A 27,086-nucleotide genomic window follows, 5' to 3' on the forward strand; every position below is an offset into this window, starting at 1 on the left:
CCTAAGTGCCATAATATAGGATGCAAGGTCTCAAAATTCTACTCCTGAAATAAATAACTTTTACTAAAGAAGGAATTTTTTCTATCTACTAGACTTTTTTTCTTTAACTCTACTATCCTTCTGCTTGGATTAAATATCCAAGACTAGCAGAAAAAATTGTCCCAGGTATTAGAGCTATTACTCTTCCCTTCTGCTCATGTTTACAGCTATATGACCAGCGATCATATAGGTACACATAATACACATGACATCACTGATTACTGTTTAGAGAGGCCATAAGGTACAAGGCATAGAGCATTGCTTGCAACAATAGTACCTCATAAAAGAGCCTTCAGAACCAGCACCAGGTAAGATGAACTACTGCCAATAATGTTGAATAAATTCCCCCAAAATATTCAAAGTATAGAAAAGACCTAGGTCTATTCCAGCAACTGTGCTTAAGGAAGGGACCTGTCTGCAATTTCCTTCTCCATCCATATGATATGAAGCCAATACAGAAGTCCCTTCAACACTGACACATCTTTTATGTTGTTGAATTACTTGGACAACACTGGCAAAACTTTAAATTTTGTCCAAACCCAGAGGTTTGAACCTACAATGGGAATTAGGGATTTATTTTAAATAATGCCTAAACTTAAGAAATGCGAATTTTGACAAATACTAAGGAGGTCCATTAAATTCTTAACTAGTAGTATACTTCCATTTCTAGCTTGAGCAACCAAAGGTAAAGAAATGAGGAGTGTGGGCATGGAGGACAGACAACCTCATTATCTGCTTGGAACAATCTCTGCCCCTCTTGGAGTTCCTTTGTTTTGGCTTGTTTTGTTCTGAACTGCAAGAACTCTGCAAATGGGTGTTCCCAGCTTCTGGCAGACATATGTGCTGCCTACCATCTGTTTTCATTCCACCGCACTATGGAGACAAACACACTTTATTTTTAGTGTTCTACATTTCCTGATGTTGCACATAATAGGGTTTACATCTTACATCCAAGCCACTATATGTGAAAAATCTTCCAAGGGTAACAGATGAGTCAAGGAGGCAGATTTTCATACAGGACCAGACAAGATAATTTTCACTGCTTACTTTTCAATGCAAGCATATAATTTACACCGAAGTTTGCTTGATTCCTGCATACCTGTGCTTTGTACCTGTGCTTTCTTTCTACACTGCCCAGAAGGGGCTTCCTTCATATATTTTAAGGATACATCTTTCCAGCAACTTCCTGGGGTGTAGGAAATTGCTAAGCATTAAGCATCAAAACAGGATACGATGAAATCAACAGCTGGATGATCAATGCTAGACAGACAACAGTACAACAAGTACTTGTATGAAAGGAAGAATTCTGTGCACAGGCTCCCACATAGTTCTGCTGGAAGCTATGCACTCCAAAATTAGTTTGCAAGCATTAACTGGGTAGTACAGTATTTATGTAAACTTTAATGGAAAAGATTTCAGTTACACCTCAGTGCAACCATTGAAGGCACCCACACATGGCACAGTGGACAACCAGTCGTTCTTTAAAATGTACTGACTAAGCTGGATTCTAGAAAACATTGCTCATTTTACCTGTATTAAGCCATACATTTCTAGGCAACAGTATTTTTAACTTCCCCATCTAATCTCCACCTCCTCAAACTTCTAAAAAATTGAGTAAGCACTGACTTCTATCTACATGTGCCCTGATCAACATCTATCACTCATCTAGTATTGTACCACTGCCAGCATAACTTAAAAACCATACTTTTAGAGCAGATTGCAGCACGGGTCTTTCCACCATATAATATTGCAAATTCAGGATACTGTAAGCTAACATTAAACAACTGTGGATGAGGAATTACCTCTGGTTTAAAAAAAAAAAAATTTAGAAGTATTAAGAGTTGGGCTGAAATGGAGACCTACAGAGAAAATTAGTGCCTTTAAAACAGCTTATGTATGACAAGATTCAAAGTGTTCACTGTTTATAGGGTACTCCAAAAGACAACCGAAGGAGTTCCGTTTAAATTTTTCATGTTAGCTCTATTCAGCCTGAGTGTTTTACTTATTAATTCTTTCCTAAAATAAGCACTTCTATTCATTACATGTGATCTTATAAATACAGAAGTACTTCTTGATTAATTAGACTGGCAAGGCATTTTTTCATCTTTTTAATTCAAACATTTTAAAACTGGACTTCAATTACTTTACAGTTTTAAGTTATCTGCAGCTATTACTCTACCCCCAGAGATTCTGACCAAAATTATGAGAAGATTATCTTACCACTTTTGAATTTATTTTGCCTTCTGATTTCAAATTATCCGATGCATTTAGGAATTCTGCAATTCTTCAAGGTCCTCTAAGTAATAGACTGCAAAAACAATTTCTGTCTTAATGCAGTAACTTTTTCAGCTATCAAAATATTAGGTGGAAAAAATTTTGTTCATTAGTGGCACCTGAGTTGTCTTCCTTTCCTTTTTTCTTCCAGTGTAGTATACTTACTAGCCTAAAATACTTTTCTTTTGGGTTCCCACTCAAAATCTCAGAAAAAGCATTTAGCTGAAACCACATACATAAGTAGTTTTAAATGGAGATGGGCAAATTCACTTTGCATTAGTCAAGCATTGATAAACACCCTTCCATACAGTACCCTATCATTGTGCTGTTCTGTATTACGGGTGGGAGACTCTTGTAATCCTTGTCATAAACTGCCCATTTACATTTTGAAGTAAAGTATAAAATCCATAACATATTGTTCTGAAACTCATGAGCTGCCATAATCTACTATTTTTTAAGTTGCCTGTGTTCACTGTGCATATGCAGTTTTCTAATAAAATCTGAATAGTTTTATATTTGCTTAGATTTGTTGAAAGGTCAGCAAACATTTATTTCAACATAAATTATTTTTGACAAACACTTCAAATCAATACAGAGGTTGGAAAGGTCAGAAAAAGGAAGAAGAACTTTAAAAACACTGATCTTAAGAACATCATCCTTAATTCTCACTTATTTTAAAATAAAACCATAGTTTGAACTCTGCATTTTAGTTCTTTAATAGAAAATCTCTTGTAAAATCCAGGCATAGCCTTCCTCACATTCTGACAAAGACTATCTAATCTGAACGCTCACTCCATGCTTTATTCAGAGCACTGCAACATCTGACATCTCCTGGATAGTATTTTTATTATTATATTGTCTGAAAATAAATTTAAACACTGCATTAATGAAAAAAATGTATATACTTTTACATCAAATTTGGGAATAGTATTTAGAGCAAGTCAAGACAATAGCTTAAAAGGATTTCAACCTACATGCCTACCTTTTAAAAGATTTATTAAGCAAATCTGAATTAATAGCATTAAAAAGTATTTATAATGAATAACCTATTTTTTCACAGAAAAAAATGATGTTCTTACTCAGTTTTAAGCCTCAATTTCGTATCACAGGCCATGACAATTTTAGGTACATAATGAACGTTTCTTTCAAAATGAGGTTTTTTTCCCAGCAACTGTCATGCTTCCAAATAGTTCTAGGTATTAAACACAGGTTTAATACTTAGACATCTAACAAGGAAATTTTGAAGCAATCTTAAAATTAACTTAATTTCAGCACTTCTGGATACTACACAAAATTAAACATTTTTAAAATGTCTAAATCTGTTTAACTTATTTTAAAATCATCACAAGCATCTGTTGTAATTGGAAAACAGAATTCAAACTATTTTTCCTAGTAGATTATAAAAACCCCAAAAAAACAGCAAGCCAATCCCAAAATTCCAAATTAAAATCAATTACAATTGCTTTGTGCTTCTACGATCATGTTTTGCTTCCTAAAAATTGTTTCCTTTTCATCGTAAAGTTTAGGAAAAGGGTACTTTATGGTTCAATCCCTTAATTTTGGTGTTTGTTTTCATAGTAAAGAGGTTTTCATTGTGATGTTTACCTATTCAATACACGTACAGTTTCAAGTTGGTTTAATGGAAGCAGTGAAACAGGAAATAAGCTGCCAGCAAGATGAAGAGGAATTGCCAACCAAATCTTCATGTTGTATCCATGGTGTAATGTCTTCAAGGAATCTAAAATACATTTCTGCAGTTCACATTCTCAGAGGTCACTGAGTTTTATAATTATCTCCAAGCAATTTTCTCCATATCCTGTTAAGCTCTCTCTAAACAGCTGTGTGTGTTGCCATGCAGCTTCACCATCCCCTCCATTTAGAACTGCTTCCAACACAACTTCCGTTGCTCCAGAAAAATCTGAATAGGAGCAAAGATTTTTATCTATTGGAGGAAAAGATAAATAATTCAGTAAGCCACAGCTCCAGACAGTATATAATATATAATGCACGTTAAAAAGGCTAAGCCGTAATGGATATTTAAGGATCTCAGATGCAGCTACTCAGGTTAATTTACCACCAGACACAGAAGCATCTATCCTTCCTAGTAAGACACAAGTATCTTGTATTCCTTCTTGCCCTGCTCTGTTGTAGGTAGGGCTGTGTATATTAATAAAACTGAGTTTTGTAGCAGCTTTAATTAAATGCACACTATTCTCTTAACCTTGCTAAGAAACGCCGTTGGAAAAGTAAAGAATATTCATACTTTGTTTTTAGTGTTTGCACAGTACTCTCTCCATATAAACTATTTATTTCCAGTTACACCTCTGCTGCATGATATAATTCATTATTTAAATTCCACACTTACCTCCTATCAGAGAAATTTCTGCTGTTGGAGAGTGAAGTCTCCACTGTATTCTTCCACTCTGAAACGTTTGACTGCTTGTCCTAACTGAAATGTTATCTATTTTTAAACCGACTGACTTGCACTCAAACTTCCAGCTGATGGAAGCAGAGGATGACCCTTCTTTTCGGGCTAAATAAACCTACATGGAAAGAAGACACAACCGGCATGTCAAAAACTGAGACGACCAACACACACATCAAATTAATCCTTGTAACAAGGACATAAAAATCTTAAGATCACACACTTTCATTCTCTGTCAAGTCCCTCAACCTTTAAAACTGTAAGAAGTATAATTTCATATAAAAAACCTCTTACTTCATCCCTGAGTATATTACACAGTTAGGTAATTGTACATGTTCACAGCCCCTTGGTAGGGAACACTAAACTGTTTCAACATCCATAATAAATAAAATTCAAGCCACAAAAACACCTAAGAGTACTATTTTTTTAAAGAAGAATAATTTGGGGTCTTTTTGAATGCACAGAACACTTCAGTTGTTCAGTATTGCTGATGAAAAGCATGGTACAATCAGTAGATTCTTCAGCTGTGGCTGCGCATGGCTTCTCCTAGGACTTGGTGTGTCTTGTCTTAAAGCAAATCATATGTGCCAGCTGTTTATAAATCCCATTTTAACATTATTTGAACTCTTACAACTTTGCAGAATTTAATTTAGTCCCAATGCTGTTCTCAACTTCGCTGAACAGTCATGCTCACATATTAACTTCCATTGAAGTTACTATGAACCCCCATAAGAATTTGGTAACAAGTGCCTGACAGTTCTTTCAAGTCCAACATCTATTATCAGCAAACCTAAATAACAGACACTACAGGTTAAAGAGTCCAAACTACCACGATCCTTTTGGAATCCTAAATAAATGAAAATTCTGTCATGTCCAGGCTTCTGATTAATGTCATACTGAGAGGACTTACTCAGCTCTTTACTTCTTGATCTTGAAAGAACAACCCAGAATAAAAAGATAATAAAACACAGTAGTTTGTTTTACTTCAGATCCCACCCTAATATAGAAATGTCATTGACAGACTATAAACCAGAGTTTTAGCATTACTATTTTCATGTTGAGGAAAGCTCAAAATCCCCAAAGGTGTGAGGTGCTACACTGAGGATCATCTATGAAAATGATGTTTAAGCTGTTTTCACATGAGTGCAATCTTAATGTTCATGAAGGTGCTGACCTCTGCACATTCTTTTAAGTATCTCAGCTTGTTCTAGCTTTCCCTTGATCAGATCCTACTGAACTGCTGCATTTGAGCAAGGAAAGCAAAACATCCCATTACACACTACTTGGTTGAAATGCAATAAACACAGTTTTGAATGCTAGAAAAGCCTCAAACATTAGTCTGCTCCATCTTTCATTACAATATCCAAGCATTTAATCAGAAAAAAGAATTTAAAGTTTCCTTTTGTGTATTTTTGGCTTTCCTCTAACTTTCAAACTTGGTTGTTTAGTTTCCAGTACTACTTGAAAAATGTCTGAAGAGGAAAAAACCTAACCAACCAACCAACCCATTCAAATTCTCTTCCACTGCAGCAATTCTTCTGGAAAACAAGCTTTTCACAAATCCATGGAGGATTTCAGATCTACAGGATCTTACACTGCTATTATCACCTACTGTGGTCTGCCTGTTTGAGTCCTGGATATCAGGTTATCTCTGGGTAATCTGAATTTGTGGTTTGTACCTGTTTGCATTGTGGACCATAAACCCAAGTGGTTATTTTCTGTTACTTCTGGTCTAATACTTACAGATACTTTTTCTGTGGCTTTTAGATTTAAATGTCTTTCCATTCATGACATAATAAATGTTAACCAAGTATTTCTGTAAAGGTTCCTTTGGCTTTTCAGTTCTTGGACAGCTGCTGATTCAAACTCTGAAGCTGCATCTTGCAGAGGTACTAGAGGAGTTACAAAAAGAACAGGCAAACCCCAACCAACCTTTCCCTCTGCTGCTGTCTCCCATAATAGACAACCCCCAATGAAAAGTAATTTTAAATTCTTAGATTCTTACACACTTTCTGCAGGATGCAATTCCTGCAGAACTAACATGCCTTACCCACTACCCTGAGAGAGACCTGGAGCTGTAGCTCCTCAATGCCATCATCTCATCCTTTTGAGGTGCTACTGAACACAAAGGTAAAATCTTTTTGCCTGGTCTTATAGATCAGCCCCACCCTATCTTATCTGATTAGTAGAGCTGAGCAGAACTGTAATTTAGTTTCAGTGCAGGGACAGCACCGTTTCTCGCAAAAGTGAGGATAACAGATCATTGCAGAATTGAAAACATAACGTACTGTCAGATTTTTAGCAGATCCTAAGGAAGCAGAGAACATCTGTCCCTTACTCTGAGTTTTTGTTACTTCTCTTTTACTATTAGTGTACCTTGTTGTGACATCTTTTATACTATTCTCCCATTTCTTTCCTTAATTCTCTCTTTTGTGCAGCATAACCTCTTCAAGTTACTCCCCCATTGCATTTTGCAAGTCAGTTATGTATAGACCCAGCAGAGAAAATCTCAAAAGGTAGTTACACTTAGCTCCATTTTCATCATTGCGAAGCTAGAAGAATGCTTGGTCAGAGACCCTTCAGACTAGTAGAATGGCAAGAGGAAAAAAGCAGTAACATGCTCTAGTCCCTGACAAGAATGTTCCACAGTTGGTTGCTCTTGTGGGAAAAGCTGCTTTGCTATTACATGACCCCTTCCCACTTCACAGGTACCAGTTCTCTTCTGAGATTTAGAGAATATGACTCTTGGGTGGCTCAGTCCTGACACTTGGAAAGGATTCTGGGCAGGCTACACAATATTCTGTATAACTGACCGTTTTTTGTCTTCTTGCAGATGGAATTGTATTATTTACCATTACAATTTTTTCCTTTGGCTGCGTATCAAAGAGATATTATACACTATAAAGCTATTCTCAAAACCAACAAATACATTTTTTTATTTCAAGAGAAATACTGCTTTTCAATAAAACAGCATTTTCCCAAAAGCCTAAGAAGGAAGCCATTTTTTAAAATTTGGTGCTCTGGCAAGGATTTTACCTACCTGCAGAGGATTCATTCGATCATCCTTTCTGAAAGACAAGTTAAATTTATTTCCAATTTCTTATATCATCCGGCAATCTTACTGAACCTTAACAACAGCATTTACTAACATCAACTAAATTGTATGGGCACCAAGAGAGATTTTGATTCCAAACACTGGTGATGGCTTTTTGTTCCACTGGAGTTATCATACTTTTACTGTACATTATAGGCTTTTAATAATTGCTATTCTTACCATTTTCCAATCTGTTTCAACCTTTCTCCAAATAGATTCTGCCTTCGAAACACCTGCTTCCCAGCCATGTATTTTTTCATTGTTATTGGAAACCCGTGTATAACAATCGTCTATTACATTGTAGATGAGATGGAACAGTTTAGATGTCCTCTCCTTTTCAGAGGGAATAAAAACTACTTCTTTTCTTTTCTGAAAAAGCCAAAAAATACAAGCACCTTCATTCCCCAATGCTGAAATTCCCCCAAGACTATGTAACTTTTAAACAGTATGTCATGGTTTTGCAATTCAGTTTTGCTGCCAAGTGAAAAAAAAATGTCCTTCTTAAGAGAGGTCACGGACAAAACCATTTCTGCAGAAGAGGAGTTTTAAACCAGTTTCCTACAGTACACCTGCACCTTTTCCAGAGGGGGACAGTACCTTTCCTTTTTAAATTTTCATATAATTACTTTCAGAGATAATTTTTTTAAATTTTAAAATCATTTAAGTAAGAAATTAGAGCTTCAGAAGAGAAAATTTATATGTTGAGTACATTGCTTGCACAATGAATAAGTAAATAGTTATTTTGAATAGCAAATATTCTGTGATGACCATAACAGGTGCTTGTGTATGCCAGTTTACAAATCAACTTCAAAAAACTTAAAAGTACAAACTTTGTAACTTCTGGGAATTACTTTTTTTAAAAAAAAGTCATCATTCCTATGAGTTTCAGCAAAGCAGAAATTAAGTCCAAACTACAGAGAACTGCAATAAAATATTAGTTTCTCAAACCTAGACAATCCTAAGAAACTCATTAATTTCACTTAAGTGTCTCTATTTAGGATAGACAAGTCAGACATTCCACATGATGGGACTGCAACAAAGTTGAGGTCACATCTTTGCATCCTGACTCAAGCTAAATACGATTATGGTTCTGGGAAACTATATCTTAGCATAAAATAAATAAAAATCAAACCTTGCTTTGGAAATAGTAAAAAAAATATTGATCTGAAAAATCAATCAAGCTTATTATTTAAGAGATTGTTTAATTTACACAATTCTAATTGCTCCCACCTTGATTTATTAACAAAAATAGTTGGTCAAAACCTACTATTGGTTAAAACCTGGAAGTTAACTAATGATTCAAACATTTTTTACAGTTTTCCCAATTGTTTTCAACTGACTTAAACTTTCTAGTTCCATCAAACTAACTAATTAAAATGAAAAAAAGTATTTTTAACTTTTAAGAACAAAACACACTTTATATCAAGGAGTCCAAAACATTATTAGAATCAATGGACCACCATTAATTCTCAAAAATTACTTGTGGACCTCTACTGAATTCACATCAAACTTTCACCTAATGTTTTCGCAAGATTCACTTGTTTGAGCTGAATCTGGCTACCCACCATGAAGTGTCATTCCTTTACAGCCCATAATCACAAAGCCTTAGTTAGCTCTCTAAGGTGGTCATCAGTGCTAAAGTTAAATACCTCTGGACCAATTTCACCTCTGGCTATTCGCCAAGCCATTGAGCCTGATGTCCTTCCACCATATTCTCCAGGTTTAGGTGTTTTAGGAGAAATAAACTCAACAAGCTCCACAATAGTCCTTTCCAGGAGCTCTCTTTTCCTGTTTTCTGACAAAGACTTTTGTCTCTGAAAAAAGACATTCAGGAAAAAAGAAAACATTCAGAAAAAATGGTATTGGTAATTCTGCTCTACAGTGACACCAACAGGGAAAAATAAAATTGAAGAAGCAGATTAACATTCAAAGTCTAGCCTGATTGTTAGAAACATTAATCTTATACCACAGACACAAATATAAACCAATCATAAGTGCACAGTTATGTGACAGCAGTGCTTTCTCTAGGAACTTGCAGGCACTATGTGGAATTCTCTTAAAATAATTTTTGTGCTTTGCTTTTAATACATTTACTTAGATAATAAAACACTTCCATAACAGTTTTATAACTACGCATATATATGCTGTACCATAGCTGTTCTCAATATTATTTGGAGGAAAGAAAAGGCAAGCATCATTTGTGGTCAAATTTTTCTTCTCTAACATGGAATGATTTGGTTGGCAACTGTCTTGGTTTCGTAAGTAAGCCCAAACAAAAGATTTTGTGACTAAGCCCAAACAAAATTCTTTGGAAGAGTTTTTTCACTGATTTGTCACAAACAAACTATGACATCTCTAATTTTGCAGATGTCAGAAAACTAAGAAAAACTTAGTTCCAGGAAAATTAGTGGAAAATAAAAGGAATTACACATTTTCTTTGCTTACATGAATAAAACTATGAGCATTTTTTTGGTGAACAACTTTAAAAAATTTTATTGAGATGTTGGTATTTTGTCTACATGATCTTCATGTCAAATATGCAAATGTGGAATGTGAAGGCTTTTGGTTTTTTAACTGTGGATAAACCCACATAAGGCTGAAAAAATTAAGTTCAACATTGAGTATATAAGTTATTAGAAACATCATCTTTTTTTCTGCTTTGGTGATCATCCAAGGCATGCACACTCAGCCCACTGGGACCCGAAACTTGAGGTTAATAAGCCTCAGTTATCTCAAAAGCAGTTCTGACCCCAGCAAGTTTTGCTAATAGAGATCACAAAAGAAACATCTGAGGACTTCTTTTGTTCCAGTCAACAATGTGGAACTGGATAAAGGAAAATAGATACAGAGAAATGATGAGAAACAGCTCCAGCTGAACAAATTCCAGATGCCAAATACCAGTTCTAACACAGCAAGGGGAAACACACCTCTACTTGTGTTGATGGATGATAACCAGTGGTTCCAGCAGTTTCCCATGAAACATCAGGCCTTCCTAACAGTTGCCCAGACACTTTAGATATAACCCTATGCAGCACTACTCATCTTGCTCCAGCTCTGAGGAAGTTTGATATGGTTTATCCTAAATTTACAATACCAGTCCACAATTTTCTTCAAGCACTTTCATCTAGGGAAAACCCAGTGTCAGTGATCATCACCACTGAAATCACTGATGCTATGCTGAGAACTGGATGCCTGTGCTGTGTAGTTTTTGTAACAATAGCTGAAAAAAACTGTTACAGAGCAGTGTTTCAACATGAAGACTTCAAAAAACAGAACTCTTTATGCACAATACAAGATATCAGTAAGTTCCTCAATATAAAGAGCCCAAGTATGCTAATTATGGTCATCTCCCACCACCCAGCAGACTCTTGCACAGTAATGCAGCAGGTCCAGCATGCCAAACACTCAGACTCTGCAGACATCAACACAGCCTGTGCTGGGAAAGCCTGTAACTACATTTCCTACCAATGACATACATGGTAATCAGAAATGGATTGCAGAAACTCCAAGTGCCATGGCTCCAAACTTCCTGCTTTTGGTTTGGGTTTTTTTTTTTTTTTTTTTGGGTTGGGTCGTTTGAGGGGTTTTTTTTTGTTTTTTTTTAAGATATTACCCTCTATGTACCTTCTCAGGCCACACCTTTCTTTTGCAGATAAAGGTAGCACAAAGGAAGAGGGATGGTGAACTGCACCTTTAAAATCAGTTCTGCGTCACATGCGAGTTGTGCTGTTGATGCTTCCTGAAGGACTCTTTGCTTTCAGGAGACTGATAATCCATAGTTTAGGTAGACCCACTGCTGGGTGAGCAACAGATAAACTGAGGGCAAGAACTGAATTTCAAACCTTTGACAAGGAACACTGGTTCATCTCACATCAATCAGCACGAAATGCTTGCAATTCAACCTAAATTACTAGTTTTCCTTTTAAGAGTTGACTTGGCTATAACCATTCACAAACACTACCAAAAAATTGGTGCCTGGAGCAAATAAAATAATTTGCTTCCCTGTTCCACCATCCCATCTCCAATGAAAGCAAAGAAGTTCAGGGTCCTCCCCCACTTTCTACAGGGATAACATACAATGGACTGGAATAGGGCACTGCCCATACAAAGTAGGTGAAGAAAATCCGTAGTCAGAGTGTGCTATGGTACTACAGAATATTATCAGATGTTGGATAATCCAGAGGCTACACACCCATTTAGGAATGCCTGGCCCAGATAAAACACACAAAGTATTTTTGAGAGGTAAAATAAGTACTGAAGAGATTAAATTATTCTTGTCTGCTACCCATTTAACAGCAAGCCGCTCAACATCCTTTGAACTGTTGTGTGGTCTCTGCTTGGCAAGGGAACAGAAAGACATCCAGAGAAGTAATGGTCACAGCCTTTGCTCTTTATGGAGGAAAGACAAATAATGATCCCTCAGACTACATTTTCATTAACACTGCAGTACAGGTGATAACGTATCCTGCATACCGTGCTTCTCTTCAGTTGTAACTTAGAAAAATTGAGCTTAAAAGACACTGTTGGAGCTCTGCATCAAACAGTACAAAGACTGCAATTCCTCCTATGGTGGAGCCAGTCTCTAGGAGATGATGGGGAAAGTGCGAGTTAGAGGAGGCCTCTGTAACAGTTACTGTCTGAACAGGTTGCAATGAAGGAAAGCATAGTAGCTGGAGGCTTGTGACTGAATGAAGTAATGAAAACTTGCTCTAAGACATCTTCAAAGTTTCTGATCCTTTGCCTCCTTTTGCTTTGCTGCTCTGGTTACCCTTCTCAGTGCTCCACTCTTCTATGTGGCTCAAATTTTTCATTACTGCTAAAATGATTTCAAGCCCTGGTCTCGAACGCAAGTCCAGCTCAATTCTTCACAGTCTTAGTGTATGGCTATAATTCTCAAGACAGCATGCCTCAAAAAGGCATAACATGTTTATTAAGCCATCAGCTGTATACTACCACTGGAACTAAAGGTTCCATGCAGGGGAATTAGCCCTGTTAAAGAAGGGAGGACAAAATGGAAACCTCAAGGTGGTTCAAGGTTTTATGGTATTATAGTATATTGAATCAAATTCACGGTATCCCAAGCACAGAGTGGAAAAAGCTTAGCAGAGAGGTTCAGCAACTACGACATGCAGGTGCAAATGGCTCCATGTGTTTTGGGGGTGTTAAGCATGAATAGTGTAAACAAATGTGGCTCTGAGTCAAAGCTCTGCTGACGGTATCAACGCCTTTTGAAAGTCTTGGAAACAGCCCATGAATCATTCCTCTCACTTCCTAGAGCTTGTAAGAAGTCACTGAAAGCAAATTAAACCTAAGTTTCTTACAACTGTAAATGCTACTGTTTTCAAGTTACAGCAGCACTGATGTGGAAAATGTTCAGCCACCCTGAAGGAGTCCACATAGTTACTAAGTGTTGAGCTTTTGACGGGGTACCCTTCCTTCTCAGACCAGGGTGAAAGAGCAGAGGAGGCTGCTGTTCTGCTAAGTTCTTTATTTCATAGTCTCATAGCTTTCTTGAAGGCAGAGTTCGAAGGGGGTTACATGATTAAAGCCAAGCAGCAACAGTAACAGCAGGTAAAATCAGCTTCTTCTATATGCTCCATATACTCTATACTCTATATACTATACACTCTACACTCTGTATTTTTTCCTACAGAAGTGTGGATTATAATTGTTAACTGACCAGTAAGATTAACACACTATTCTAGTTTTTCTTTTCTTAACCTATCCTGGTCTAATTCTAACAGTCGTTAGGTCTTACACAAGTGTTACATAGGTATTACACAGATTTGGTATACAGTTTCTATCAGTTCTTATTGTTTATGTGAACACTCCATCTAAAAAATGTGAACAGTATAATTCTATCTATATTTTGTCTATAAAGTAAAGAATTCTGTGAAAAGGTAACACTGCTGCAGCAACAACTGTGTTTGAGGTCTCTGCTACAGCTTTTTAATGTTTAAGGCACTTAGCATATATTTCTACTAAAAGTTAAAAATCTGTATTTCTATTTCACTTTGGTGCGGCTTCATGTATCTCAGCTTGTCCAAAGGTTTTAATTCAACCCCTGTGCTTTGGCTTCCCTCTGGGCCTGAGTCCAAAGGAGCCTTCACTCCAACAACTAAGGAGCTGCAGTTTACCCCAGCAAGTACAAGTCTGCTCCAAAGCCCATAAGAAAACTAATATATACACACACACCTGTGTATGTAAGAGATAATATCCCTCTTACATACCATTATTTCCCTTAAGTTCAGCACTGTAACTGACTCCTACGTATTCAGAGTAAAATACGTAATTAACAGCATTTTTTATATCCATAGTGCATGGACATTCCTATGAGGTTACCAAAGGCATTCCTTTGAGGACTTCACATTCTGCAGATGCTTGTGCTTCACTCTCAGAAACCCACTGAAGAAAAGCTACATACCGTTCTATTTAGTGCATTAATTGTCTCTCGCAGCGTAGCTTCGCTGAGTGCTGTCCTTCTGGAGAGTACTTCTTCATGTTTACAGCTGTATCTCCAGGTGACATCAACAACCTCAAGCACAAGTCAAGAAAATAAAGCAATCAAAAATTGCCATGTATCTTGCTTCATTTAAAGAGGCTAGCTAATCAAAGTATGCTTTTCTACAATAATTCTGGAAATCACACCAAGGTGGAATACATTGCACACTCGCCTCAGGGCAAGTTTGTTTATTATGAGCATCATTACACCTACCTCATCTTTGGAGAATGCAATTATGTAGGAGAGCTTCTTTCCCCAGCCAGTTTCATAGAGAAGAGGCTTATCACAGACATTTTCACAAGGATCACAGTGAAGCCATCTTTTCTGAGATGAAGAATATACTTCAGTCCACACATGATCTATGTAACAAAGGCCAAGAATAAACAATGAATTATAAAGACAGAGCCTCTATTCTAATCTTGCAGAACATTGTAACTTCTTCCAATTTGTTAAATGAAGGAACAGGTGAAAGAACATGTTTTCTGTTCATCTACATTTAGAAAGGTTACCAAAGCTTCCTCCTTCTTAGGACCACAGTCCCTTCCATTCAGCTAAAGATACTGAAGTCAGTCATCTGACCTTACTTGCAGAACTGTATTTCATCTCATCAGGCAAGACAGGAAGTTGAATGTATATTGTCTTTGTTAGCCGACCTGTGTAATTGCATGCACTGCCTGATGGCTAATATGATCTGAGAAACATAAAACACATAACCTCCTTTTGCATAGGTTTGTATTAAGGTTACAATACTCCAGAATACTGATACCTGTATAGTCCCAGACATATCTTGCTTCAAACCCTACAGCTCTGCAGCACAGTGTAAAACAGTTGGCCCACTCGCCACAGCGTCCACGTCTGGTTTCCAGAAGCTTTTCAGGGTTGTTATACCTACAGGAGAAAGAAAAAAAACATAACAAGAACAACTGAAAACATGTCACCTTTCAGAAATCTTTACATCATGTTCTGATGATCTTAACAGACTTCAGTACTGACCAGTCCAGAGAAGATAATGGAAATAATTGCTGTACTGCACAAAATATGTCTGAACAGAATGCTACCCCAACTCACATGACTCCATCATATGTTTACAGCAGCACTGAAATGAATCTGCTTTTTTAAGTTTTCAAAATTGATTCAGACATCTTAAAATGTGACTTTAGTACGCTGGTGCTTTTAACAGTTGCCAAAAGTATAAATAAATTGTATATTTGCTCTCCTGCTACAGATTCAGCAAAAGTTGTGCATTACACTGTGATTTGCTACAGAAGTGAAGTTTCCCCTGCAGTAACAAAACCCTACGTAAATATGGTTGCCAATATGAACATATTTTATTTAGAAGCTGTACTTCATCAAATTAACACTAAAAAACCCCAACCAAGCCAGACAAGTATTCAGAACAAGTCCACATAAGAGAAAGCACATACTGTTCTTAAAAATCTCTGATCTTGTAGAGAAACTGCAGGTTCATCCATCATTCTATCGTGTTACTTAGAACAGCTTCTTTGCTTTCTGAACTAACAACTTCTCACCTGTTCACAAAATGCACAAATGCAAAGCTGTTTCTTGAAAAAAAAAAAAAAAAAGACAGCAAATCTCCATATGCTCACCTTGGGAATCTATTACAGAGATGACACTGGTTGCAGTAATGGTTTTCCACTCGACTGGCATCCCACCTTAGATCATCATCAGTAGGCAACAGGTAGTCACTTTTAGGCTCTGTCTGTCCACCACACCTACTGCAAGGAAGACTATTTACCCAATGAAAAAAGGAAGTCTTAAACCAGTCCAAAAGCTCCAACAATAAGAAGTCCTCTTCATTCACATGTGCACCTGTAAAATTTATACAACGCACAGTTAGTTCAAATGGAAAAGTAATTTAGGTGAACTTGACAGTGCCTATGCAAATCAGCATCTCGGGGCCTTTATATATTTTTATGTACTTCTAAAATAAAAAAATTGTATTGAAAAGCTTCATATATTACTTAAACATACAAAAAAGAAAATCTAAATTGTCAGGGCTGAGTAAGTTCAAACATAAGAACAAAAAACTGCAGTCCTAAATACTACAGCTAGAATGCGAATAACAAATTGCTCAGAAAAACAAGTCAGATTTACATTTAAGCCTGGTGAAGTTCCTCATGCCTTTCATGCTCTTCCAGGACTTTGGAAGAGAGTTAATTTGTTCTCTGCCCTGAAACATTATTTTCCTATCTTAGCTATTAAACTAGGAATAACAATTGCTTTCATTTCAAAATCCCAAAGAACCAGACACTGGCAGGAGTCTAAACAACCAGGTGTACAGACTTTCTAAAAACACAGCTTAATTATTGTAGAACACATGTATACACCATGCAAGCAAATTGAGTTTGTTCTAATTTCAGCAAATAAACACCTTTCTCAGCTCATCCAAGGTAGACATGGGAGGTCTTTAATTTTCTGCTCTAGCTGATTTCACCAGACTCTTTTTCCTATTCACAACAGATGTTAGAATCTACTCACACACTGTCACTGTTCTGACACCTGGAAACAGCCCCATTTTACCTAAATAACAAACCTAAAAGTCCAGTTTTCAAGAGAGGCCCACCCCTTTAAACTCATTAGAATCCTTAAATGTACATCCTGTTCCAATGCCCAGAGAGATACTCTTCCTTCTCAGATACATAAACGTTCAAGTATTTCCTCCTATTAACTTCATCATCTAGGCCACACTGCAATCATAGGTATTACTGCCTGGTTGTTTTTATGCACTACAGCTTTATTCTAGTCACAGTGCAGACAGGTTTGACTAATGAATATTAACATACAAAATAAATTTGTAAAAATGCTGCTTAAAGGAAGTTGAAAGCAGCTGCACTAAACTTATGCACTAGCTCCTTTTTCAGGATGATGAAAAAAGACTAACATGAGTGTTTAAGCTCAATTCACATCTTGCTCTGAAGCTGTACCCATCTTTGGTACAAAAGACTCTGTAGGAACACTAACACTATTAAACACACATTGCCAAGATCATGAAGTGCATGGGAAGAGATCATGTGGTAATCAAAGCAAGAACACCTGACTTCTAATTATAGTAAAATTTTTGTTTTTACTCATGTGTGTGAAAAACCTTTGTGCTCACTCAGAGAAGGGCTTACTGCTTACAAAACGGATATGCTTGTATATTCAAACTTTTTGCTAAAAGCTGAATGAGAAGATTTCAAGCACAAGCCATACTCTCTTTTCCTGGATAACAACATTCAAACTAGAACCCATCTGTGAAAATATGACTGCTATGATACAAACATTTTTCTCTTGATTTGCAAAATATATCCTTTATTAAACCATTACATGGAAAAATGATAAATGTGATTTATTTGAGCAGAAAACAGTTGGCTGTAATACACAGCTATTTTTGACTGTTCAGTCCATCTTTCTAATGAAACGTGGTAAAGTGAAATAGTAAAATCAAAGCTCTACTTCTGATCAAATGACTATTATCTTTCTAGTATACTCTTTATGAGCCAAAAATGCTTATTATGTGTTGCAAGGCCTATCCTAAAAACAAGTGTCCCCTAGCACTAAGTATTTATTCCCACAGGTGGCATTCTTAATGCAGCAGGACAGAAACCAAAGAAGCTGAAAGCCAATTACCCAAACATCTCATACACAATCCATTCCAAAACAAATGTTTCTATAAAGTTCTTGAAAAATGCTTTCAAGCTGTCACAATCTGAAACATCGGAATTCCATCCCTTCCCCTTGATTTGTATCTAAATTAAGATCTGGAAGCCATTTTGACTAGATCAGCCTGATGGTTTGGGAAGAAGCACCCGGAATCCTACCCTCCCCCTTCCTTCCCCTTTTTAAACAATGTGCACAGTCGTATTAGAACAGAGTCTAAGAGCTAGGCTTGTTCTTTAGTTTTTTCCCTTATAAAGAAATTTAATAGTTGTAATTTATTACTGCTAAGTCTCTTTTCCCCATTGTACTGTCCCATGCTGCTGAATGAGAATGCTCTGTATTTGTTCACGTGGTTTCTTACTTCCCAGTACAGTTTTACAAAAGAAGGAAAATTACTAAGAAGATCTATTGCCAAAAAGTTCCTTCATGCCAAAGGCACAATTACATATTACCGTGTGGCCGTATGAGACACCACAAAGTAATTTATAAAAAAAAAAACAAAACATGTGAAGAGATCATTTTTGGTTTGCAAACCAACAGCACTTCTATAGTTAGCAGAATTGCTTGAAACAGTCTTCTATCAAAGATTCACAGTGAAAAGGATTTTTCTGTTTAAATATGGCCTTGGAATGGTATTTTTTTAATATTTATCCTATAGAAGTAACATTTCACTATATTACTGAAACAAATCTAAAATAATCACCTGAAAATAGAAATATGTCATTTTAACTGTCAAAAACTTCATACATTCAAAATAAATTTGCATTTATGAAGAAAACAAATTTTAGACACTGATGCCACAAGTATTTACACCTACATTTCATATCTAGCTCCATGAGGATGGCATGCGAATAACCCTACTCACTTAAGCATTAGCAAGGAAAGTGATCATTTGTTTGTATAAGGTTGCATCTTGGAAAGATCTCATTCAAAATCTCACCAGTATCACTTTAAAAAAGAGAAGCAGTACTTAATTTTATTCTGAATTTAGAACTGTAGTACGTGCAGGAAAACTGCACTCTGAGAATTTCAAAACAATGACTACTTGAACCAGAATCTCCCCTCCTCTTGTTGGAGCTATTTCACTCGAGATTCAAGGAATGCAACATTTGTCTCCCCAGCACTGCTTTCTACTAATTCAGAAATTAGGAGTCCAAAATTTCTACATAAAAGCAGTAGAGGATGGATGACAGAAACAAAAATAAGAGGAGAGAGCAGTAAATCAGGAAGAAGGCAATTCCAATTTAGAAACAGCTTTTGGAACCTGCAGACATATGACCAAATACACACAGCCAATGTATAGTACGTTTGAAAGAACATTTCTACTTTCATATACACTTTAATTTGGGAGTATTACCTTTGTCCAGTCTTGTAGCTTGTGCTAGCTTTTTCTGAGCCTTGCTTTTCAATTCCTGGAGGGGGATTGCAGCTAATGCTTTCTGCTGAATAGAAGGATCCTCATACATCAATACAAGATCCTCAAATTTTGTTTGAAGTGTTTTCAAGATATTTGCAGCCTGCAAAAGGATTTTCAGTCACAAGATGATTCATGAACTTTCAGGCAGAATAACCAAGGTCTCCTATTTTAGTTTAAGTCAGTCATAATTCTATGCTCATATTTACATTATATATTTATTTACAGGTAAAATGTTTACTTGCAAAGATATTAACAAAAATTGAAGACACTACCACTCAAACTGTAAAGCCAGTCTTGTCATCTCTGAGCATTCTGAATGGTGTCCTAAGTGTACTAACTCAGGGAGAAAACTGGTTTTAAAGACACCGCTGATGGGAAAGGTTTTGGACTTATTTCTCTCCCCCACCTCATCCCCCCTCATCTTTTTTTTGGACACCTTTTACTCAAAATCCAAAAAATACATGTAATCACTTTCATTTTCTGGACACTACTACACTGGTTTGTAGAATTATATTATTGATGAATTCTGCTTATTACTTTTTATTCATGAATGCTGTCTGTTTCTACTTCCTTCTTTATAGATCAACTCTGACACAGATTTGAATAGACAGCCCAGTGACCACACACTGAACAGTCTGTTTCATGAGCAACTGGATGTAAGAACTAGGTTTCTTCAGTCAGTTATCCTGTCACCTAGTGGCACGTTGCACCCAATAAGGTACTCGCATAGATACTAAAACTAACAGCTGAAGTTAAAAATAATTAAGGTGGTAACAGAGCAAACTATTTATTCCCATTTAAGAGAGAACAATACAGAAAGTAAAATGGGATTTTGAAAGTAAGAGCCTGGCATATTTTTGGAGGAAGCCTGTGGCACTGCTAAATTACCTTTTCTCTATTGCTGCATCATGTTTCAGCCTTCAGCCTTGTTAACTATCATCTTAATTTAATGAAAAAGGCAACACTTCCCTGAGAGGCTGGCAGCAAATGCAATGTAATACACACAGGTGTGAGAACCCTTCAGAAGATAACTTCTTTTAAAGAAGCACTTAAATTACAAGTGATTGTTTTGATGCTGTGCAGTATTGCAGGATCAGTCCTTAATTTCCATAACTGATAACCCAGAACAGAGCTGGTTTTGCTCTTCCTGGAGCTCATCAGCTGTAGGTAACAGGTTTAACATCATAAAGTCCATTGTGTCCAGGTTCACTTTAATGCAAGTTGAAAGAAATAAATAAGGGACATTAGAGACGGCCAAAGGCTTAAAGACCTTCATGTTCTGTCAGTTTCCTGAAAAGGTACGCAGGGATATTGCTCAGCACAGCAGGAAGTCACCCGGATTCTCTGACAACTCTGGTTTCTGAGGCAAACACCATCAGTGTTACAGTAGTGCTTAACCAGCTTCATGAAAGCCACTTTATGGAGCATTACGCAAACATTTAGTCTTAGAGGTGTGGTGAACCTCACTGCAGTTCTAAGTTTGGATACACCTTTCCTCCTGTAATCGCTGTGCCATTCAGGAAGGGATCACAATCCATCCACCAGAATTAACAACTAGCCAGAACTCTCCCCAAAGTCTCAAGAATATTCTATGACAAGAAATGCAGAAGAAATCAATGAGGCAAATTAATGATGGGCTAAAACTGTGCATTTAGGAATATTCCTGTTCTTTCAAGTAATTTTTCCCTGCACTTACCAGGCCTCCCATGAATGACAGGTGAAACACACAGGCAAGAAAAATGCTTGCAATTCAGAAACAACTCTGTATCTCTCTGACATCTGTCAGCAGCGCATACAACAATAATACAACTATAACTCTGCAGCGTACTCACTGAAAAACAAACTCCCCACTGCTGCGCAAGCAATATGGCCAAGTCACTGCCAGGCTTCCTTCCAATCAATTCAGACTATACAGACCAAATTCAATGGCTCAGAGACCTATCAGTAGAGTTCCCTGCAGAGATCAGCTAAATACAGAATTCTAACCGAGCGCAAACACTGCATTACCAATGTCTCTAAATAGTAATAAGCTTGGTTCCACCACCCAGGCATGGAAGCACTGAAAAATTAATAGTTTCAGAGAAATGGATCCACAACTCTGATGGCTACTGTAGGTCCGGGCAGAATAACTAGAAATTAAAAGGATTAACCGCAGAATACATTCTGTCAACTTGAAATCCGCAACATTTTTGTCATCACAAGATCAACTTTTAAAGCTTCCTGTACTAAGCTGCACAGCAGCAGCAAGTCACTCTAGAGGTTTCATTATCACTTCCACCATGGTTGCCGAAGTGGCTGAAACAGTAAAAATCTAGAAGCAGGCCAAAAAAACCAACCCAGAAACCTCCAAACAAAGTAAAATAAATCCAGTCAGTATATTTTAGAGGCAACTACTGCCACGCTAACTTAATTAGCTTAAACATCTCAACACAACATGACAGTACCTTTCCCAAAGGACATTTTGGGTGATGATGGGTCATTTAGTGCTCTCTAGCCCAAAAGCCATCACTTCAAACAATGCTTTGCCATTTCTCATTCGCTGACTTGGGCAGGCATTGGGAAGAAACAGCACGTCATAATTCATATCCAACAATATACTGATAATATAATTTAAAACAGGCAAACGGTGTTTAAGGATGCACAGGAAGTGAACTTTTGGAAGGACTCATCTTACACCAACTTTGAGACCAAAGCAACATTGGTTCTAGGAAGAAAAACTCTCCAGAAAGTTAAACCAAAACATCCTTAAAAGCTTCTATCAAAAGGCATAATTTAATTTTTCAAAGCTGTATGAGGTGCTGAGTCTTCTCCCATCAGGCCAGTTAACATCAGATGAAAGGACTCTGCTCTGTCTTGATCAGGAACTTCACCTCAACCTCTTAGACAAAGGAAACTCAGCCTAAATAACTATAAATTTGACCGTATCTGGCTAAATTCCTGTTTTTAATGACAGGCACATGTGAAAAAAGAAAGCTCTCCTCACAGGCTACACACAGAGGTCATAATGCATGAACCAAGACACCAACAATTACAAACATTACAGTTATGCTCCCATTCTTCTGCCGGCTCTCAAAAGCCAAATATAACCCTAGTCTTAGCTTCCCACTCTTCCCCTTTTTCCCCATCTTGCTGCTCCCCTTCAATACATATCAGCTTTTTTTCATGACACCCTGATCAATAGAAATTTATGGACATCTTCAACAAAACCTCTTGCTAATATTCCGTTTATGGCATGTTTCATGCTTAAGTTGCATGTAAACTGAAGAAAACACTCAAAAACCTTCAGAAACCACTGGGGTGGGAAAAAAGTCTAGTCCAACCTTCTTAAACCAAGATTAGCTATGAGGTCAGACCAAGCTGCTCTAGGCTCAACCATGTGCTTATTTAGTGACTACTCAGTTTCTCTGAGCAACCTGTCCTAAAAGTTAACTCTTCTCCAGTCTTATATGCAAGACTAATAATGAGTCTATGAAGTTTTCAGGTTATAATTACCATTTCAAGAGATTGCACGAGTGATGTTTCTGGTTGCTGATGGGCAGGGGCAAGAACAGAGTCAACAGGTCTTGAAGGCCGTGGTGCAGCTGCTGTCTGAGTGCTGCTGACAGTTTCAGAGGATCGTGATCTGTGGATCTGGTTTGACTCATTCAGTCTGCTACTCCTCTCTCCAGCAATTAAGTCTCTGATTTTGCGTAGCTGCTCAATCGAAGCTTCCTTAGGGAAAACCAGGTGAGTTTCTCCCTAAAATTTAGACAAATGAATTCAGCAGTTAATGCAGGTCTAAGCTAGTCAATGATCTGTAGCTATAGCTAGCAGTTTACTGGGAGTTAGCATGCTAAGGCTTGGCAGGATTCAGCTTTTTAGATTCGATCCATTATGGTAGAAGCTTGAAGCCTCTCACAGCTTCAGAAGCCTACCAGATCAAGAACCTATAGACAATCTAGAGAAAGAGGGCTCATAACAACATGCTTTTGTTAGTAACTTATTTTGCAGACCCATTCATGGACTGTGTAGTTATGGTTTGGCACAGAAAGCAGCAACAACCAAAATGAACAATTAATGCTCAGTTCTCACAGCACAGCAGCAAAATCCTGGGCAACACAGAAAGACATCCAATGTTGAAGGAAGAAGCCCCTAGAATGGCCTCTGCTGGAAATTCTCTTACATACTGGTATCTTTTAGGTCCAAATTTTAAGTTTTCCGATATGAAATATTACTCTTATTGAAACCAGTACCTGGGTTGATTTCTGGGTTTTATTTTTGACTGTAATATGATCACTGGTAACATAACAAGAGACCAGTAATTATGACAGAATCAAATATCTGTGCACTTAACATAAAGAAATAGGTTACTAAAAACATTAATATCCTGAAGCATTCATCCTTTAACAGTTTCAGTTTCTACCACTGCAGCACTTCTATTTATTAAGCTGATTTGTTTACCTACAGTTACTTCAGGTCACATATCACTGCAGATGCAGACTTCGTGTTAACACTTAAAATCACCACAAAACTAAATGGAATGTATCAATCCATTAGCAAGCAGAAACAAGAGAAGGAACAGTATTAGCCATGCACTTGAGGAGAAGTTTGTGATCTCTGGCTTTGACTGACACAATAACCATAAATAAGACTGAGCCAACACACTCTCAGAGACCTGCCCAATTACTTCTCCAGCTACACTGCCCACCTTCTGGCTTAAATACACCATTAAAAGTCTCCTGAGCACCAGCATGAGAGTAAATCCACAGACCGTTCTCCCTCTGCAGTCACCACCTCTTTCAGCATACTTTTAATTTAAAAATTACAGTAATTAACTTTAGCCAAAGGGAAGGCAGAGGTCTCATGACAGCTGGACCTAAGTAACATAATGTACATACACATACAGAAGTGTGGCATCAAACAGAAAAATGAAAGCAAATCAAGAGCAAGAGCTTTGCATGGTTAAACGACAACCCAGCTTTCCAGTAATTACAAAATCTGCTTCTAGTTTAACAAGCTTTGGCAGTTTAAGTTCCACCAAGACAGAGACCACTTGAGAATACAAAGCAATCTTTAAAATACATCTCTCTGACTGCAAGAGAGTCAAGACTCACTCAGCACTATTTTAGGATACCATTTCATAACTTTTAAAAATGGGTTTTGAAGGACTCACCCTCCTACTACTACTTGAACAGTCAGTCTATTGCCCTTCACTGCTGTCATGACAACACCAGTACTTGTGCAGCTGCACTGTGAATTGGCTGAAAAACATTTCTGGTTTTGTTCTAGAAGATTAAATTTTAATCAGATCAGTTTTCTGTATCTAAATCACTATGGGGCCCTACTGATAGCAGGAACAAGAAGAAGAGTAGGGCTTTAATTTTTTTTTTCTCTCTTTCAAATGGCAGTTTCAACACTCATTTATAATGTCTGATGTTCACCTAACAGTGAATTGCTAGAAAGAGAAGGGGTTTTCACCCTGCTTCCCACCACTGCCTTTGTGCCAGCATGGATATGTATCCATGCCACTCAGGAAACCAGCAGCGTGCCTGAGCACTAGAAAAAAATCTTGTTATGAATTAGGGTAGCTCTAGCTCCACCATTTTTCTGAAGCAGCCACATCTAAATTTTCTGCTGGTTAGCTACAGATATTTGTAGACAAGGACTGAAAGAAAATACCAACTGCCCTAAAATCTACTGCCTTATAAAACCTAAAATTTTACATTTTCCTGTGTAAATTGATGTAACCAGAAGTTACTAAATTATACTCACCTCTTGAAACCCCATCTCAAATAGACATTCAACTGCTCCTCTGACAGGCAACAGCCTTGTGGAAAATGCTGGATTTCCAATCCGAATCAATCTGTATTTTTCTTCATATGGATTCCTGAAGAAATTGAAAGTTGTAATTATGTTTGCAAATTAAGTAAACACTTAAAAGCTGGGTAACTACACTATGAATGATTTTTTTTTTTTTTAAGTTTAGTTTCATTTACATCTCTTAGGTGAAACCTACATAAAACTTCAACTTAATAAATGTCCTTTTGTATTTAACTGTAAGAGTTACCAACTGGTGCTAAATTTTAGCTTGCAACCTATGATCATGAATTCATGTTCTGTAGACCTACCCAGCACAGCTAAGTCTGTAGAGACACTCAGAGACAACTTTGCATCCTGGTGCATTCTAAGCGAACTCCTCAGCTTGATGCTCGATGGCTTTAGTCCCGCCACAGAAGCTGTGCTGAACTGCCTGGTACATGAGTGAAACGACTGGAGTCTCTGTGCTACTTCTCAGTTCCCCTTTCCTCTTTCAACACTTTTAAAAGCCTTCTTCTCTTGACTCTTTCTTTGAAAGGAGTCAGCCCAGGACTCGCCATTCTCTGTCACGCAGCAGCTTCTACAAGAGGTTGACAAGCCAGATATAGAGAGGGAGGGGCAGCCCATATACCTCGAGCTACTGGAAGACATCAAGGTCAATCACACGTACTGGTGTGTATGTGCACCCTACAGAGCCACCTCGCAGAAATTCAGCTATAATTATCTCTTGGTACCGACCTTGCGAAGTCAGAAGCAAAGCGCAAGGGAAAAACAGAGTAAGAAAAAATGAAGTTAAAATGAAGTAAAAATGAAGTTAAAGTGAAGTTTAAACGAAGTCAAATTACTTGCGATGCATCCACTTGTTTTTAGGTAGCTGAATATCCACCTAAGGTGGAGAATCACGAACAACGCATGATTCTGTGGTTAATATACAAACTCCTAAACTTACAACGCCAACCAGCAATAAATGAAGAAACAGAAATCCAGAACACTACACCTCTAGGTAAGCAACACTGATTTCAAAATAACGACAAGAACACGCGAGACGCTTCCGAACTCCAGCATTATACAACAGAAGCGAAGGCGCCGCGCGGAGCGAGGGAGCGGCCGGCGGGACCCTGCGGCACCGCCCGCGGACCGAAGACGGCGACCCCGCTCACCGGAGGATGTTGTCCGCGTAGGTGAGAAGCAGCCGCGAGGCCTCCAGGAAGATCTCTCGCCTGTTCTGGCACAGCTCGCTCACGGCGGGGGAGCCCAGCGACGACGAGAGCCCCAGGGCGGCCGCCATCGCCGCTCGCTCCCCTCAGCCACGCCGCACCACCCGTCCCGGCGCTGCGCCACGCGCACGCGCGGTGGAGCCCCGAGGTCCCCGCCCTCAGCTGGGCAGGGCCGCCCGCCCCCGAACGCATGCGCAGTAGGAGGGGTGAGGTCACCGCCGGCAGCCCCCGCGCCCACAGACGGCGGAGCGGGTTTAATTCCTTACCCCGCACCCCCTGGGCAGCGGGACCTGCCGGTCACACGGGGCTCTCGGTGTCCCAAAGTAGATTCTTTCTCCCGGTGTGCAAGGGGCCAATCCACGCGCAGAGTAGAGGTATTTGATTTATTTACAAATCTGTGCAGAAAGGGGTGCACAAGGCCAGCACGATGACTACCAAAATTTTCACTACTTACACATTTTAGCAAACAAAGGCATCAATGTTCCTTCGCTACAAGTTATACAGTTCTCTTATTAATTAGCATTCTATCTTCTACTGGTTAAATGATTCCCTTACTTCTTATGCTGATTAGTCCACGTGGTCATTTTTTTCTCTTGAGTCGATGGTTGCAAACTCCCCCTGCCAGGATTACCTTTTACCCAGTCAGAGCTGATTCCAACACA

The 27,086-nt window shown here is 38.0% G+C and overlaps 1 protein-coding gene across 1 annotated transcript; it reads right to left on the reverse strand.

Annotated features, from left to right (window-relative positions):
• Window positions 1-518: 518 nt before the first annotated feature.
• On the reverse strand, window positions 519-26,527 carry NGLY1 (N-glycanase 1). The gene is made up of 12 exons (XM_082303137.1): window positions 26,368-26,527; window positions 25,163-25,277; window positions 22,904-23,149; window positions 19,352-19,511; window positions 15,942-16,164; window positions 15,101-15,222; window positions 14,548-14,693; window positions 14,257-14,367; window positions 9,482-9,646; window positions 8,013-8,201; window positions 4,679-4,856; window positions 519-4,255 (listed from the first exon to the last, which is right to left on the reverse strand). The coding sequence occupies exons 1-12, from the start codon at window positions 26,493-26,495 to the stop codon at window positions 4,080-4,082; spliced, it is 1,959 nt and encodes a 652-aa protein (XP_082159263.1). The 5' UTR covers window positions 26,496-26,527; the 3' UTR covers window positions 519-4,079.
• Between the last annotated feature and the right edge of the window lie 559 nt (window positions 26,528-27,086).

Source organism: Coloeus monedula (genome assembly GCF_965178545.1).
Source record: "Coloeus monedula genome assembly, chromosome: 1".
Taxonomy (NCBI): domain Eukaryota; kingdom Metazoa; phylum Chordata; class Aves; order Passeriformes; family Corvidae; genus Coloeus; species Coloeus monedula.